Source organism: Bidens hawaiensis, unplaced genomic scaffold (assembly GCF_021521415.1).
Source record: "Bidens hawaiensis isolate Kalapana, Puna unplaced genomic scaffold, B.hawaiensis_p1.1 tig00071515_1, whole genome shotgun sequence".
Lineage (NCBI taxonomy): Eukaryota > Viridiplantae > Streptophyta > Magnoliopsida > Asterales > Asteraceae > Bidens > Bidens hawaiensis.
The window spans coordinates 22,002-41,213 of record NW_027502510.1 but is presented as its reverse complement, the minus strand read 5'-3'; the positions used below and the strand labels follow the sequence as shown (position 1 = coordinate 41,213).

At 32.9% G+C, this 19,212-nt stretch overlaps 1 protein-coding gene and 1 pseudogene across 2 annotated transcripts; both read right to left on the bottom strand.

Annotated features, from left to right (window-relative positions):
* Positions 1–3,753: 3,753 nt before the first annotated feature.
* LOC143605804 (polyamine oxidase 2-like) lies at positions 3,754–6,436 on the bottom strand. Its single transcript, XM_077081784.1, has 5 exons — positions 6,173–6,436; positions 4,576–4,691; positions 4,387–4,475; positions 4,177–4,290; positions 3,754–4,012 (listed from the first exon to the last, which is right to left on the bottom strand). The coding sequence occupies exons 1-5, from the start codon at positions 6,213–6,215 to the stop codon at positions 3,754–3,756; spliced, it is 621 nt and encodes a 206-aa protein (XP_076937899.1). The 5' UTR covers positions 6,216–6,436.
* Positions 6,437–8,229: 1,793 nt separating this feature from the next.
* Positions 8,230–14,822, bottom strand: LOC143605802 (polyamine oxidase 2-like; annotated as a pseudogene). The gene is made up of 9 exons (XR_013148621.1): positions 14,778–14,822; positions 12,811–12,926; positions 12,596–12,684; positions 12,385–12,498; positions 11,827–11,914; positions 11,607–11,692; positions 11,197–11,526; positions 10,083–10,512; positions 8,230–8,556 (listed from the first exon to the last, which is right to left on the bottom strand). The product of XR_013148621.1 is annotated as a polyamine oxidase 2-like (transcript).
* Positions 14,823–19,212: the final 4,390 nt, after the last annotated feature.

Genomic DNA, 19,212 nt, shown 5'->3' with positions numbered 1-19,212 from the left:
ATGCCTCCAATTGAATCTGTTCCAGTTGATCTTGTAACTGGTTAGCGTCCACTCGTGAACCACAGCACACTGTCATACTTGACCGGCGGTGAATAATAACCGTTGCACCGGCGGCGGTTAGCATCGTCACACTCGCAAACATTATCGCCGATGACCTCTCTTACTTGCTCGGTTAACTTTGCAAATAAATAACTTGCGTCGAAGCGTAACTCCATTATGCTTTATTTTTGTTAATTGGAAATTTAGACACCCGAATTTGACGCAAAAGTTTTGTCGTTTCGAGCAGCATTTAACGGAGCTTCCATGAAAACAATTAGTGTGAAAGGTGGAACGGGGTGGGGGGTGACAGTTATTTTCTGATGTGGGATTATTATTGGGTGTCATCTGGTCTCACCTTTCACACGAATTATTGTTTTCTTGGACCTTCTTTAAAAAAAAAACTAATTTTAAACTGATTTTTAGTGTTTTAATCGGAATGAGGATACGAATCGGCTGATGTAAAACTTACATCGAACGGTGCTCCATACAGCTTGATTTTTGTTAATTGGAAGTTTAAACACACAAATTGAATCAACATTTTGTTGTTTGGAGCAGCATTAACGGAGGTCTAAAGAAAATAAGTAGTGTGAAATGTGGGACCAGTGACAGCTATTTTTTGATGGGATTATCATTGGCGCTGCCATCGGTCCCACCTTTCACACTAAATGTCAAAAAAAGTCATCAAAAGTCAATAATTGACGAGTGTTATTAACAAAGAAAAAAGACTAAGAGAGATTAAAAAGAGATAATCAGGTGGTTAGAAAGATAATGACATCAAAAGTCAATACCAACGACCGTTATTAACGAATAAACAGGGATTGATCATGCAAAACAATAATTAATAATTAGCTAATGTTAAACGCTAACTGAAAAAACTTAAGGAAAACAAGAGGGTAGGCTTATGGTTTGTAGTGGTCCACACAAGGCTTATGTTTTTTGGTTTTCAATTTAGCTGTCTTTTTAAAAAAATTTTGTATCACCAGCCTGAATTCTGTGCATCTGGTTTAACGAGTCTCATGAACTTAAGAACTATAACTTCAGTCTTTCAAAAAAGAGTTAATAGTCAGATAAGAGAGAGAACGATCGGGTTATAGAGATAATTATTAGAGTTAAAAGATAGTATACATATAAGTTGTTTACTAATTTTTTGAGTAACATTGAAGTTTGAGTAGCATATAGTTATTTCATCATTAATGTTTGGTTTTTATTTTTTAGGGTTTCGGAAATCTATTATATCATGATCGGCAAATGTTTGAAGATTGCATCTACTAAATTAAGCTTCTAGCCACTCTTACGTATTTTTAAGCGTCTCAAAGACTATATAAAATACCTAAAAGGCTTGCACTCATCGGGTCCCCCCCCCCCCCCCCAAACTAACTAGGAGTTGGGGTCACTTCAATGACGAGAGCAAATACCAATGACCTAGTCAAAAGCGAGAAAGTTGACAACGGTAAGTAAAGGCTGGCAGTTCATATCTTAACGTGTTTAACAGGTTAGATACAACACGATTAACAATTTAACACAAATATCAAACATAAAAACAACTTGTTTAACACTTGGCTTTGATGGCTTAACCATATGAGCATATGAGAACGTGACATTTATACATTTTACGTACCAATAATGATAAATGATGTACTCTAGCCTCCTAATTTTAATTATTGTACTGAATATGTCTTATCTTGTTTAAACATGTGACCAATATGCCAGCCCACGACACATAGGGCCTCCAAAGACAGGTAGATGACTATATGCCAACATACAACAACAATCATACCCAGCTATCTCACAAATAACTAAAGCTATCTATAGGGTTTGGGGAGGGTGGGATGTAAGCATACCTTACATCGATGAAACCCCAGCTCAAAAATAAGTAAATAAACAAACAAAAAAACATAAGATAAAATAAAATAAAATGATATAAAATAAAAGAAAATAGTAGTATAGAAATACTATACTGAAACAATATACTAGTGGTAACATTTATAATAGATTGACTAAGTAATAATAATAATAATAATACTCCCTTCATCCCTTATTATATGTCATGGGACCCAAAACACACAAATTAAAAAAATATCTTATCATTTTATTTTATGAGCTTTAAAATGACAATAATGTCCTCCAAGTTAATGACAATAATGAGCTTTAAAATGACAATAACTTAGTATGTAATAGTAAGGACAAAACTGGAAATTGAATTTATATGTATAGAAATGACATTTAAATTGGGACAACCAAAAATGAAATTAAATTGGGACAACCAAAAATGAAAAGATGGACATTTAAAATGGGACGGGGGGAGTAATAACTATTATGATAAAAATAATAATCATAAATAATGAAAATCTAATCTAACTATATTATTAAAGCAACATGGTATTTAACTATGCCATGTCACTATTTCTTATTATATTATGACCCATGACCCGTTTTCTATATATTATTGTGTGATACAGGTTTCAAACCTAAGACCTCATGTTTAAAACCAAATGTGCTTACCAACTTCACTAAAATGGTAATTGTGTTTGATTTCTTGACTTAACATATATAAATGTGATTTCTCTTCAAATATAAAACTAAAATTATATTTAATTGTTAAAATTTTCATAATTCACAATATGACATTGTCTTTTCATATCTTTTTAACACAATAATTTAAGATTGTTCATCGTTTCTCTCTTTATTTTAAAATATAATATATTTTTATTTATTTTCTTTTACAACAAAACCTTAGTCTTTATAAATGTGACATTTTATTATAAATATCATTTTTATACACACAATATTTAATATAGCAATATCGGTAAGAATGTTTTATTTGAAATAATCAAACATCAAGATTTGGTTTTTAACTTAAAATTATAGCGCATAATATATCAAAAACTTAATAAAATAAAAAAGTCATAAATATAAATTATTATATGAAGCAGTTGAATTTACGTATTACATATAACAATTTTTTATTGTTATTATATTTTTCATCCGTGTGGAACACGGGCTCTAACCTAGTAATATAATAAAAAGTTATTAACAAGAAATAACCAATCCTCCTATGGGTCCTTAACCTTAATTCTACATCCACAGAAAGTCCTATCCTGAACCATGCCCTCAGAGAGGTGTAAATCTAGCAAATCATACATAATCCTCTCGTCCCAAGTCAATTTGGATCGACCTCTACCCCTCCCCTCTACAAAGAGAGTTTCCAATGATCTAACGGGAGCCGTTTGTTGTCTTCTTTTTACATGTCCAAACCATCTCAATCTCTCCTCTTATTTTATCTAATATACTAGCCACCCATAGTCTTCCCCGAAACGCCTCGTTCTTATTTGGTCTAACCTTGTGTGCCCACACATCCACCTTAGCATCCTCATGTCCGCTACCTCCAACTTACGCGCATGTGTCTTCTTGATGACCCAACAATCATTTCCGTATAGCATCACAGTTCTAACCACAACACCCCCCCCCCCCCCCCCCCCCGAAAAAAATAATAATAACTTTGCAAAAACATCCTAAGTATATGCCAACACACCACAATACAAAATCCAAATTAAACACACCATCAAGTTCATTATTGCATTATAAACATGCTAGCAAGTTCTAAGTCGCAAAAGTTCATACCATTCCATAATAAAACCATCCACACTCATTACTCACAAACTTTATTACTTATAATATTAAACCTCCTTTACCACACCAAATCTTTACTACGATTTAGATACGCGATATCAACAACGGGACAGAAGCAGGGGCCTCCTCGCCGCCCATGGCCGGGTGGAGAAGATCAAGCTCACCATACGCTTGAACGCGTATTCTGCAGTCCTCTGCAGCCATCTGACCGGTGTGGTATGCACCATGTACTGAACCAGGGTAGTCAGCACTTGTTGCTTCCCCTGCAAAGAATAAGTTGTCAACCGGGATCCTTTGCTTTTCGTACAGATCATGGTGTTTTCCCCTGCAAAGAATTAGTTTTCTGAAAAATATTTTCATGCAGAATAAACATTAACTTATATCAAATAGTGCCAATGATTGTTCAGATATTTTGGATCAATTTATCTGTGCTGAAAAAAAGAGACAAAGTAAAATAGACTTAACAAGTAACAACGTACACTACTATTAAAAAATGAACTTTGTTACCTCTCCAAATCATGGTCATATAACACTGAGTTGTCACCAATGGTCCGGTATAAAGGCAGTCCAAGTCTTCCAATAACTGGTGCCAAAGGATTTTCATTACCAACCCCATGCAACCTGCAAAATTTAACATCAATGTAAATATTATTATAGAATTCTTAAGATGGTATTATGTATATTGCAAATACTGGAGTGTATGAAGCCTTTTCTCACCATGATGCACCTAAGTCCACAGGAAAACCAAATGAGTAATCCGTACAAACTCGACCACCAATTCTGTTACGCCATTCAAGTACAGTAACCTGAAAGGCATAAGTGCATAACATAAATGAAAACAGATCTTATATAGTTATAACATCGCAAAATACTATCATCCGAATTACTGAAGAAAATATAGAGTACCTGGAATGAAGCATCATGAAGTGCACGAGCAGCAGATATGCCAGCAAAGCCACTACCAATCACAATAACAGACTGGGAGGCTGAACGCCTGGATGCAACGTTTGAATAGCAGATTGCTATATTAAGGAATAACAAACAGGATTAGAGTGCAGGCAGTGGAGTTGCTATAAATATTGAAAAGCTCCTTAATATTAACAAGTGTCACATATAAGTTCACTAACAAGTCATTAGACAAACACGATAGATTGTATTTTTCTAAGTTGACCAGTTAGGTTGGCCAAAAGAATTAGGCTCAATACACATACATCACAAATATTCAGGATATGTATTGAAAAAAAAATACTGACTGCACAGTGCACACATACATAAAAATGTATGCGGGAATTTATAATATTGTATAAGCATAAGATATACGTATGCAAAAGAAATTACAATATTTTTCTTTCTTCAACATTTTCTCCTCAAATAACATATGGTGCTAAAAACCACATGACAGAAACAATAATATTCATTTGCACGGTAGTTGCAATCATTATATACATATATATGTGTACATATATACAGGATGAATTTCATTACAGAATATTATTTGAGTGTAGTTTTATCAGTTTTTATATTTATATTTGCGGTTACAATTATGCAAATTAGTTTTTGCACATCTAAAATTTTTTTAACACATGTAAATTTGTTATTACATATATTTTACATATGTGTAAACTTGTGATTTATATATGTAATAAAAATCTATATATAAGTTATGATAAAACTACGCTCAGATAATGTTAATATATAAACAAAATTAAAAAAAAAATGTTCGGTTGTTAAGAGTTCCTAAAAGTTCTGAACTTTTCTGGAGTTCTTAAAGGAAACCAACCGTACACACACACTCGCACATATACATATATGTTTGTGTGTGTGTGCAGGTGGTGACTGTAGTATCCAATCATCCAACAATAGTTAATCTTATTCTTACAGAAAGATCAGCACACATCACATACAGCCCAAATGGCACATGTAGAACCCACACCACATGCATATATAATCATATAATAATATATGAAAACTAGTTATTGTAGGCACCGACACTCAATTACACAACACAAAAAAAAGTTAATTCATTTACATCAGCAAACACCGATTCTCAATTCGATTAACAGTAACACTAAATTATTTATATTTCTATAAATCAAACAACTTCATATCAACTTCAAATAATAATAAAAAAACAGTACTATAATCTTAACCCTGATCTTAATTCTCACATACACTAATCAATCAAACAATACAGTCAAAATAACAAAAAACCATAAAAACTAGGGTAAAATTAGGGAAAAATTAGTGCAGAAATCAAAATTAGGAAAAATTAGTTCAAAAATCAAAATGAAAGAAAAATTTGGGCAAAATTATTGTAAAATTTGGGCAAAATCAGGGAAAATTAGTGCAAAATTAGGGCAAAATTAGGACAAAATTAGGTCAAAATTAGTGCATGATTAGAGCATAATTAGGGAAAAATTAATGCAAAATTAGGGCAAATTAATAAAAATAGAGCAAAATTAGTGCAAAATCAGTACAAATGAAGAGGGGTTTAACCAACTACCTTGTTTCAATTGGCGATTACGCTTGTCTCCACCTGAATCCATGTTCCGATGACGATAATATTAAACCAAACAATAATAACACCCGACTACTTCTATAATCCAAATGCTTATCAAATTGAAAATTGTAATCAGGGGTTAATTGAGGCGAGTGATTAACAACGAACAGAAGCAGACAAGTGATGAAGTGATTCGAATTTGACGAATTGGACCCCAGATTCACCGACCAGCTCATGCGTACTGCAGAATCACTCAAAACCCTAGGTGAAATTAGTATCAAATTGACGGTCCGAATCGACGATTCGGGTCGAGAAGATGAAAACCCAGCAGGATTATTTGATGAAATCGGTAAAAAGTTGATTAATTTTGGGAATTGGAATTGGGGATTTAGGGTTTATATGATGTGTGATGAATATCGCATTAATGAATATTCACTTTTATTTTATCCTTTCATTAATGAATATTCGCATTTATTTATAATATTGACTCATACCTGGCATATATATTTAAAAATTAATGAAATTCACAAAAATAGATTATTTGTTGATAAAGACTTTCCAAAATAAAGAGCTACTTGACTTTTTATGAAAAATTTCTAAAATAGCCCATTTTATACTGTTTCTTTTTTTACTAATAAATATTTGTTTTTCAATTTTTATTGAATGAATCGTTGACAAATGACATGTTTTGGGCATCAAATGTATCTTATATGGGTAACGTGGTAATCTGAAAACCTATCATGTGGCGTCTTTTAGTGAAATATATTGACCAGAACATTTTTTGAAAGTGTTGTCATACCTAAAATTTCCAAGTAACACGTTTTCAATTTGTCAAGTGGCTGGTCTATTGTTCACTCGGTGTCAAAAAGAAGTTAGTAACGTTTCATGAACGGTCTATTTAGTCAATGTTTATCAGTAAAAAATCAAATATCAATGTTTATTTGGATAGTTTTTGACAAGATAATATTAATGTAGATATATAAGTAAATATAAGCAAAATACAAATACAAATATATACATTATATGAATAAAATTTTGAATTGTAGGTATGACAACTTCGTTAAGATTTTTGTTAATCTTTTTTACATTTAAAAATAACTTTATGAGAATATTCACTAATAAAAGTATTCACAATATGTAAAACATACCAAAATAATCATGTATTTATTTTCACTAATAAATATTATTCAGTTTTTAATTTTTATTTAATGAGCTATTGACAAGTAATTTGTCAAATTTTTAGGCAACAAATGCATCTTATATTGGTAATGAGACAACCTAAAAACGTGTCACACGACATCTTTAAATGAAACATGCTAACCTGAACGCTCTTTGAAAGCTTTATTACGTCTAAATTCACTTGGTGTCAAAAACAATCCAATGCCATTTTCTAAACGGTTTATTTAGTCGATGTTTAATAATAAAAAAAATTAGAAGTAAATTTTATTTTGATACGTTTCACCAGTTAATTGTCTATTTTAACTACATTTCATAAATGGGTATAGGAATAAAAATTAAAATATGGATATAGATATAATTATAAATATAAATGTTATAAGATAAGAATAAAATTTTGAATTAAAGGTATGACAAATTGACAACAACTTCAAAAAGTTTTTAACTTTTAGAAATAACTTTATGAGAATATTCCTTTTTCTCAGTTACTAAAATCAATATTTTTCTCAAACTGACAACTTCAAAAACAATAACTTTAACTTTTAGAAAAACTCTAGCCTCCTAATTTTGATTATTTAAAAAAGGTATAAAATTGTATAGTGTTTTTTTTTTGGCTAAACAGGACTTATCGTTTATCGTGTTTAAATAGGTGCCCAATTTGCCAGCCCACGACACGCAGAGCACCCAAAGACAACTAGATGACTATATGCCAACATGCCAGAATACAAAATCCAAAATTAAACACACCACCAAGTTCATTATTGCATTATAAACATACTAGCAGGTTCCAAGTCTCAAAAGTTCAAACCATTCCACAATAAAAACCATCCACACTCATTACTCACATAGACTATGTCCATAATATTAAACCTCCTTTTACCACACCAAATCTCTACCAGGATTTAGATACGCGATATCAACAACGGGACAGAAGCAGGGGCGTCCTCGCCACCCATAGCCGGGTGGAGAAGATCAAGCTCACCGTACCCTTGAACGCGCATTCTGCAGTCCTCTGCAGCCATCTGACCAGTGTGGTATGCACCATGCACCGAGCCAGGGTAGTCGGCACTTGTTGCTTCCCCTGCAAAGAATAAGTTGTCAACCGGGATCCTTAGCTTTTCGTACAGATCATGGGGTTTTCCTACTGCATCGTAGCTATATGACCCGAGTGAGTTCACATCACTACCCCAACGAGAAACGAGATGTTGAATCTGCATTTTTTTTAATAAGAAGCCATATTAAGATTCCGTGGTCTACCAGAGCTAATTAGGGGTGTGCAAGAAACAGAAAAAAGCGATCCGAACCCAAAAAATCCAAACAGAAACAAAGACCGACGATTTGGTTTTATGTTTTTATAAAAACCGAACTTATGGTTCGGTTTGGTTTTGCATGTAATAAAAACAGAAAAAACCTGACCGGATTTCTAAGACTATACTTTTGTTTTTTATTATTTATTTGAAATAATCTACAAGAACTTAATAAATATGTAACTCAAATATTTTTGGCCAAATGTATAATAATCAATTAGTTAATAAATATCAAAATTATTTATACCTAAATTCATTATTTTCGGCAAACTTTTTATTTCGGCTTAAAATTTTCGAGCTCTAAAGCAAAACCGAAAAAACCAAAACCAAAACTAAAACCGAAAAACCGAAACCAAAAAATCGAAAGTGAACAGTTTCAAAATTCTAAAAACCAAAGTTTCGGTTTTGGTTTGGTTTTAGCCCAAAACCGACCCAAACCAAACCATCCACACCTCTAGAGCTAATCAAAACTTGAGCTGCATCTAATCTCAACCGGGTCAAACAGTCAAACCAAAATGTTCAAATTTTGATTACACGATAAAACAGAAATGTTTAAATTTTGATTACACAATAAAACACATGCTTAATTTACCAAACTAGACATATTTTTATTCAATGTGGGCCAGTATATTTTTTTCACAAAAAATAATTAGTAGCATTTAACTTAAATCTACCTATATATTAAAGCAACATAATTTTTCCATTTGTCATTCAATTAGACCCTTCACATAGACTCCAAGTGTACAAGTTTCCATTTTTACAATTTTTCCTTCATGAATGATAAAATGAAAAAAAAAGTTGTTAATAAGAATTGAACTCAATACCTTACTTCTAAAATATTTATGGCTTACCAACTCAACTAAGATTAATTGATGTTAGTCTTCTCTTTTTCTTAATTGCTATAAATTCACAACATTCCATTTTATTACTTTTAAAATGCAAATACAAATTTATCTTACTACTCTATGTATTTTAGTAAATTATTTATATCTTATGAATCCATAAGATATGTTAATATGTATATTATTAAATTTAACATTTTTATTTTACTTTTTAACAACCTGTGTATCACACGGGCTCTATCCTAGTAATAATAATATAACAATCTAATTATCTTTCTCCAAAAGAAGAGTATAATGCATGCAGCATCCTAAACTGTTCTCGGTCAAATCCAAAAAATATTAATCATGTAAAACTTAAACTAACGGTACTTTAAAGTTAATATAAAGTATAGAGACTTGATCTAAAAATTCAACCTGTTTTTTTATTTTATTTTATAAATTGAAGACTTAATCATGTAAAACATGACATACTTGTTATAAATAAAGTCATTATCTTTTTCCTTTTAGAAAACTGATTTTTAAAATAGAAAACTGAAATTAAAAATATGATTAGTATAATGAAAGTAAGCAACAGGAAAGAGATATTACAGGGGTAGAAGCATCAGGAAGAATCTTTTTGAGATGTACAAAAGCAAAATTAGCAGCAGCTTCATCGGATAATTTCTCAATGTCTTTCGCCAGCTGTCCTGCAGGCATATAAACTAACACAGGGTGACCTGTCGCCTTGTGAAGATTAAGAAAGTAACTACATCCATAAGAAGTCTCTGAAACTACTCCTAAAAACTCAACATTTGGCCAGAAAACTCGGTCAAAATGCAATATTATTTTGTTCTCAATTCCCACTCCGAGGTCAGCAATGGCTTGTTCTTTCCACTGGGGCAGTCTTGGTTCAAATTTAATTAAATTTGACTTTAAAACAGCGAGTGGTACCGCGATAACGGCGGCGTCAGCAAAAAATGTGGTCCCGTTTTCAATAGTTACCTTCACACCGTTTTTACGCCTGTTAATCTTTGTAACCCTTTGTGAATAGGACAAAAAAGATGTAAGTTAAAGGTCACCAAACAATTTAGTAAAAAGATTCGTCTTTTTAAATAAAAGTGCCAATTTGGTCCCTTTCCATACAAACAGATCGATTTGGCTGTGTTCCATCTCAAATTGGGCAGATAAAAAAAATTAAGATACAGGTTGGTGAACCGTTCGGTGGGAAGTTCGTATATGTCCGTTTCTTTAATAAATGGATAAACATGAACAATATTTTTGTTCATGTTCGTCAGTTCGTGAACGTTCATTTAAGCTTGTTTATGTTCGTTCATTTATCATCGTTAGTTTATGCCTGTAAGTTCGTTTATATATTCATTTAAATTTTTTAGGCTTATTACGATTTAGTCTTGGTTTATGAAATTAAAATATCAACCACTGAAAGTTAGTATAGTTTAGTTATTTTTTAATCCCAACAGATTGTTTCTCACGTTTATTTAAGTTAGTGTTTGAGCAGTTATGTTTTCAACTATGTGAAGTTACGTTCATTGGTTTACGTTCATGAACTGCTTTGTACAAACGTCTTAACGAACGAACATGAACCAGAAAACCAATTTAATTGTTCATGTTCGATCGTTTGTTAGTTAAAGTTAAACAAACTAATACAACATGCCCTGTTTGTGTTCATTCCGTTCGTTTACATACCCGAGAGATTACGTCTTACCTGTGACCTAATCGGATGTCGAGGCCTTTGGCAAGTGTGTTTATAACCGGACTATAACCCCGCACCATAAGCCCATGCCCACCAGGAAGCAATTCTTCCTGCTCAATTAAAAGAACACAATATGCATTATAATGACTATTGAAATATGTTCAGCTCCAAATTATAACATATTTCAAAACAATAAAGATGTGCTTATGATAAAAAAAATAAATAAATAAAGAACATGCCTTATCCCAGGATTTAAGAGATATGGTTTCAGCATCTGCAGCAAACCAGCCTTCCATTCTACACAAGTACCACTGTAACACCTTATAAGGAAGCCCCTCCAGCCTATAACAACAAAAAATAAATATAAATATATGAGAACTAATTATTTACAACTCTGGAGACAATAAAATAGATAAACATACCTTAGTTTTGGGTTTCTTTCTACCACAATTGATATTGCTTGCAGTATAGACATGTCTTCAGTAATTCCTTCCCTCACTTTATTAGTCTGCAACCATGAAGAAAACAATAATGAACAAAATAAACAAAAGGCAAAACCGAAGTTACATATAATAATATAATATAACCTTTTTTTCATTTTCTTCTGAAGAAAATAAACATAAGAGTAGAGAGAATGCATACCTCTTCCAATATGGCCTCGAATGTTTTTCCAACCTGTGAGACTAATTCTTGAGGAACTTGATTTCCATCCATATCAAACAAAGCATAGCTGAAGAAGTGACGAACATTAAATATATTTAAAGCAATTCATCAACAAAGAGCAAAATTATGAACTTTATGTTTATTAATTAAAAAACTCATAAAGGTCTTTCACAGCATTAGAATTAGTTATTCAGAAGAAAAAAAAGGGACCAAGTTGTAACAAGCATGTTATTTTGCTTCTGTAATGCTTAAAACACACGATTGGCTAATACTACTATGCGAAGGGGTGTGAGTGGCGCGGTTCGGTGTGGTTTTAGGCTAAAACCAAACCAAAAACCAAAACTTCAGGTTTTAAAAGGCAAAACATAAGTTCGGTTTTTACAAAAACATATAAACCAAACCGTCGGTTTTTGTTTCGGTTCGTTTTTTTGGTTTTGGATCGATTTTTTCGGTTGCTTGCACACCCCTAATCATGCGATCAAACTTTAAATAGACTTAACAACGTACACTAAATACTAAAAAAATGAACTTTGTTACCTCTCCAAATCATGGTCATATAACACTGAGTTGTCACCACTGGTCCGGTATAAAGGCAGTCCAAGTCTTCCAATAACTGGTGCCAAAGGATTTTCATTACCAACCCCATGCAACCTGCAAAATTTAACATCAATGTAAAATATTATTAAACAATTCTTAAGATGGTATTATGCATATTGCAAATAGTGGAGTGTATGAAGCCTTTTCTCACCATGATGCACCTAAGTCCACAGGAAAACCAAATGAGTAATCCGTACAAACTCGACCACCAATTCTGTTACGTGATTCAAGCACGGTAACCTGAAAAGACATGCCAACAATGACAACAGGTGGCTCTTTTTTATAATTGTGACACTACATAATATATATTATATTATAGTCATCAGAATAACTGAAGAAAATATGTTATTTTAAAGTTTAGAGTACCTGAAATGAAGCATCGTGAAGTGCACGAGCAGCAGATATGCCAGCAAAGCCACTACCAATCACAATAACAGATGGGGAAGCTGAACGCCTTGATGCAACGTTTGAATAGCAGATTGCTATATTAAGAAATAACAAACAGGATTAGAGTGCAGGCAGTGGAATTGCTATAAATATTGAAAAACTCCTTAATATTATCAAGTGTCACATATAAGTTCAATAACGGGTCATTAGACAAACACGATAGATTTGTATAGGCCCAATACAGATGCATCCCAAATATTCAGGACTATATATTGAAAAAAATACTGACTGCACACATACATAAAAAAGTAATGCGTGCATTTAAAAATTTTGTATAGGGGAAAGTAACGTGCAAATTAAACTAGCGTGCTAATTGTGCGAATCAAGTGTAATTATAGTGTACTGTAATTACAACATAGTGTAATTACAGTATGCTGTAATTATAGTTCACTATAATTACACTACTTGATTCACAAAGCGTACTTGATCCAAACCCCTTTGTATAGTGTACGGTAACTATAGTGTACTGTAATTACAACATAAGATATACGTATGCAAAAGAAATTACAATAATTTTCTTTCTTCAACATTTTCTCCTCTAATAACATAAATGGGTGCTAAAAACCACATGACAGAAAGAATAATATTCATTTACACAGTAGTTGCAATCAATATATGCATATATATGCACATTCACATACAGGTGGTGGCTGTAGAATCCAATCATACAACAATTATTAATCTTGTAGAAAGATCAGCACACAACACATACAGCCCAAATGGCACATGTAGAACCCACACCACATGCATATAATCATATTATAATATATATGAAAACTAGTTATTGTGGGAACCACAAAACACTAATTCCCATATGCATGACTTTATAGAAAACACACCAACACTCAATTACACAGCACTAAAAAAGTCTTTTATAAAGTTAATTCATTTAGAGTATTCACAGTAGGTTTCATATCTTCATACATTATAATTACACTAAAAATCACTACCTTTTTTCTCTTGTTTTCAATTAAAATAATACTTTTTTAAACATTTATAATCTTTTCTCTCTCTCCTTCAGTCCCAACCACTTTTAAAAAATATTAGAAAATTAATAGGGGTGAACTAAACTGATGATCAGTAGCATTTTCTCTCTCGTCCGCTTGCAGCCACTTCGTATAATATATATAGCCCACCCACAAATATATGCAGAACCTGCTGTGGATGCTCACATGACAGAAATAATAATGTTACATCAGCAACACCGATTCTTAATTCGATCCACAGTAACACTAAATTATTATCGCTAAAAATCAAACAACTTCATATCAATTTCAAATCAAAACCCCAGTAATATTATCTTAAACTCTGATCTTAATTCTCACATGCAACAATCAATCAAACACTTTAATCAAAATAACAAAAAACCCTAAAAACTAGAGCAAAATTAGGACAAAATTAGTGCAAAAATCAAAATTAAGGAAAAATTAGTGCCAATTTAGAGCAAAATTGGTGCCAATTTAGGGCAAAATAAGTGAAAAAGTCAAAACCAAGGCAAAATTAGTGCTGAAATAGGGAAAAATTAGTGCAAAATTAAGACAAAATTAGTGCAAAATTAAGACAAAATTAGTGTAAAATTAGGGCAAAAATAGTGCTGAAATAGGGCAAAATTAAGACAAAATTAGTGCAAATTTGGGAAAAATTAGTGCAAAATTAGAGCAAAAGCAGGGCAAATTTAAAGCAAAATTAGTGCAAAAGTAGTACAAAATTAGGGCAAATTAATAGAGCAAAATTAGTACAAAATCAGTGCAAAATTAGGGCAAAATTAGTGCAAAATTAGTGCAAAATTAAAGCAAAATTAATACAAAATTAGGACAATTTAATACAAAATTAGAGCAAAATTAGTACAAAATCAGTGCAAAATGAAGAGGGGTTTAACCAACTACCTTGTTTCAATTGTCGATTACGCTTGTCTCCACCTGAATCCATGTTCCGATGACGATATTATTATTAACCCAAACAATAACAACACCCGATTAAACCGACTACTTCTATAATCCAAGGGCTTATTGAATCGAAACTGAAAATTGGAATCAGGGGTCAATTGATGCACAACGAATAGAAGCAGACAAGTGGTGAAGTGATTTGAATTAGACGAATTGGAGCCCAGATTCACCGACCAGCTCATGCGTATTGCAGATTCTCCAAAACCCTTGTGGCAATTTGGGTGATGGGTCGATTCGGATCGACTAATTGGGTGATTTGGGAATTGGGGATTTAGGGTTTGAGGTTGTGATGAAGAGATCAATTGAGACACGTTACTCTGTTCTGTGCCTTTACTTGTATGTATATATAGAAGAATGATTATAAGGAGTTTGTATTGTGTGGCATTTGTTAGGTGTTTGTAAAGTAGGTATGTGTTGGGTGTAAATGTTATTATAATAATGAATAAATTATGTATAAAGTATTATTAGTAGGTCCATTTTCTGTAGGGGCTATTTCAATATTATTATTATTATTATTATTATTATTATTACATGGTCTATAATCTTTGTGGACTAGTATGGATGTATGTATAGGTTGTAAAATATCAATACGAATAATCAAACTTTTTTTAACGGCGACTTTATTGTGTATTAGGCTGTTGTGTTTCTCAATTTTGAAAAGCTGTGTTGCTATATTTTTACCAGACTGTGTTATCTTAACTAGGGATTAGCTCGGGATGGATACCGAAATTGAAATATTAGGTACCGGTACCGAAATGTTCGGTTCAATATCAGTTCGGTAAGGGTATTTCATGCAAATTTCGGGAAATACCGATACCGTATTGATACCGAAAACTAAAAAACTTGGTATTGGTACTGATTCGGTACCGAAAACGCTCATCCCTAATCTTAATCAGGCTCATAATAACTTCAAAGTTTGACTTGGGCGTTCCTAGGAAAACCATGTCGTTGGAAATAATCAAATTTTTAACGATAAGTTTTGAGCTCAAATTCATCTTCACAATGAGTCCGGATGCCTACGTGTGGTTTGTACTGTCTTTGAATATTCATTGTGAAGATGGTATTTTGTAACGTCCTCGTTTTACAAATAAATAAATAAAAAAATTTCCGGATTTATTTTAGTGGACGTGTTGAGATGTGTCAATTTAATTAATTAAATAATAGGTGGAATATGGATAGGATTAGGAGATGTTAATAGACTTGGGTATGATTATGGGTCTAAAAGCCTTTGGGCTTAACCAATTTAAACCCCTTAAACCCTAATTTATCCCCATCCTTATCATTCTCCATCATCATTCCAATCATTGTATACACACACCCATACACAACATAAACCTTCTGCATACAAACATTCCAAATCCAACTCTGTTTATTCAAGATCTAGCCTTTAAGGTAAGTTTAGAATCTATATTCGTTTATCTTTCTCATCTCGTTCCATCTTAAGATTCGATAACAAAGGAACGCGAGCTAAAGCAAAACCGACAAATAACGAACCAAGCTGTCATAAACAAACGCCGACCAAACCAAGTAAGAAATCGGTCATGGTTAAACAAGCAAACATGATATAGATATATAAATATATAAATGCAGGGGCGGACCCACATAGTTCCCATCGGGGTCCCGGGACACCAATGTTTTTTAAAAATTACTTAGAGACGATATATTAAATTTTGTAAGGACCCCATAAAAATTAATACTTGGAACCCATACTATTAAGGCTGAACTAGTCTAGTGGAAAGTCCCTTGTTTTTTCTTTGAGAGGTTGCAGGTTCAAGCCTCACCATACCCAGTTTTTGTTGTTTTTTTAATATTCTAGTCAATATTAGTTATTTAGTTAGGGTATTTGTGTTTTTTCTTTAGTTTATCCCATATAACCATTATCACTTTAGTTTATCCCATATAACCATTATCACCATGCAACATATATAATGACAACATGAGTTTTACATATCCTTAAATTATTTATCTCGTGTATGTATATTATAATTAATCATTTATTTGTGTCAGAGTTAGTTTTTTATGTCTTGGTTATTCATGTAAGACCATATATATATAGCTTACGCTTATGTTTTTCGGGTATGAATAAAAATGAATTAAAAGTGTATGTTCTATCTAGTTTCTAATCTATATTCTTTCTACTTACTCGTTTCCGATGACACCATATTTTCGTGTTTTATTATGTTCCTCCTCTTGACCCGACCCGAATAACGACCGACCCAAAAATTTTGTAAACCGGAAAAATTGGGACCCCATTGACAAAAAAATCCTGGGTCCGCCACTGTATAAATGTATATAAAGATGTGAATATACACATGTATACAAGTGTATACGAATATAAACTGGAAAATGAAACCATATTGAAACTGAACCCAAAGTTCCGGCAAGGTGAAACCATCTCCGATGAACGGAAAACGTACACGGGTCCCGATACGGACTCAAACTTCAAATAACAGAACCATCCGAACCCAGCTGAACCCATGGCGGCTCGAGTACGAACCAAGAATAGACCCGATCTAAATCTGAAAGACCCATTTCACGCGAAATGATTCAGTGCGAAACGATTTTAAGCGAAACAACTACTTCGCGTGAAACGATTCCAAGCAAAACACCTGTCATGCGAAGTAAACCCATGCGAAATAGACCCGTGCGAAGTACACCCGATGCGAAGGAAACCTTATGCGAAATTCCTGCTTGCGACGGGTTTGGTTAGGGGTTGTGTAGACTGAAGGTGGGAGACCGATGGTGTGACCGGAGGTGGAGGTACGGGACGGCAATGGTGTGGCCGGAGTGTGGAGTTGGTGACGACGGCGGTGTGGCCGTGAGTTAGAGAGGAGAAAGGAAGAAGAAAGTGATGGGGGGTGGGGGTATGCGGTTAGGTTAGATATGGGTTGGGGAGAGTATTTATAATAATAATAATAATAATAATAATAATAAGAGTTAATGGCCATTTTCGTCCCTGTGGTTTGCTACTTTCGCCACTTCAGTCCAAAATTTGTATTTTTGTCAATTTAGTCCTCATAGTTTTAAATATTAGCCATTTACATCCTATCCGTCTAACGGCATCCAGCTATGCCGTTAGTTTAAGGGTATTTTTGTCTTTCTCCTTTTTATTTTGAGTTATTGGTCATTTTCGTCCCTGTGGTTTGATACTTTTGCCAATTCAGTCTAAAGTTTAAAATTTTGTCAATTTAAGTCAGTTTTTTTCTATAACCCTAGAGAGCATTATCCAAGCCCAAAACAAGTCTGAATTTACTCTGTCGACAGCAGTAATCATACCCCCTCCTCTCGTATTTAGTTTCTAGACGGTTCCTAAACTCTCCCCCATGGTGGAATTCAATGGTAAAGTGGTCAAAGCAATTCCGTGAAACCGAATTGTACGAAAAAAACTAAAAATCGTTTCTTTGATGAATGCATAATATTTAGGGTTTAGAGATTAACATATCATAACGAAAATCTGGGTCGTAATCAACTATTATACATTAATCAACAAAACAATTTTTAGTTTTTTGTGTATAATTCGATTTCAGGGAATTACCTTGACCACTTTACCATTGAATTCCACCATGGAGAAGATTTTAGGAAATGTCTAGAAACTAAATATAAGGGGGGGGGGTATGATTACTGTTGTCAACAGAGTAAATGCATACCAGTATTTGAGGTTGCTCGATGGTTTTGGGCTTGAATTATGCTCTTTAGGGTTATAAACAAAAAACATAAAAAATAAAAAAAACTGAATTAAACTGAACATTAAATTGACAAATTTTCAAACTTTAGACTGAATTGGCAAAGATATCAAACCACAGGGACTAAAATGACCATTAACTCAAAATTAAAAGGAGAAAGACAAAAATACCCTTAAACTAACGGCATAGCTGGATGCCGTTAGACGGATGGGACGTAATTGGCTTAAATTTAAAACTATGAGGACTAAATTGACAAAATTAAAAATTTTAGACTGAAGTGGCGAAAGTAGCAAACCACAGGGACGAAAATGGCCATTAACTCTAATAATAATAATCTTTAAATGATAAGTGGGAAGAATAATATTGATAATAATAATAAAGGTAATGTATGGGGGTATAGACTTGGACAAAAGAAACCCGACCCGTTTAACGAACCCGAACCCTCTTAAAGACGTTAACTTATTAACACGAGATGAATAAGAACCAATAATGAAATAAGAATAAATTATATATAAAAATAAAGGTAATAAAGAAGGGTTAAAGCATGTTAAATTGTCATAAACGGTTAAAGAAAAATACATGTCGGTTCAATTAACTTAAGAGTTAACTCCGTTAACTTAATAAAATAAGTAAAGAAGCAAATATGGAAATTAATACGTGTGTATTATTAACAGTTAGTCAGGCACAGTTAA

What these genes read in the sequence shown, in the direction of transcription:
- LOC143605804 (XM_077081784.1), bottom strand. Translation starts at nt 6,215, where the DNA reads ATGGATTCAGGTGGAGACAAGCGTAATCGCCAATTGAAACAAG. An exon ending in TTCATGATGCTTCATTCCAG is followed by an intron (nt 4,476 to 4,575) that starts GTACTCTATATT and finishes TATGCCTTTCAG; the next exon opens with GTTACTGTACTTGAATGGCG. An exon ending in GTGGACTTAGGTGCATCATG is followed by an intron (nt 4,291 to 4,386) that starts GTGAGAAAAGGC and finishes TAAATTTTGCAG; the next exon opens with GTTGCATGGGGTTGGTAATG.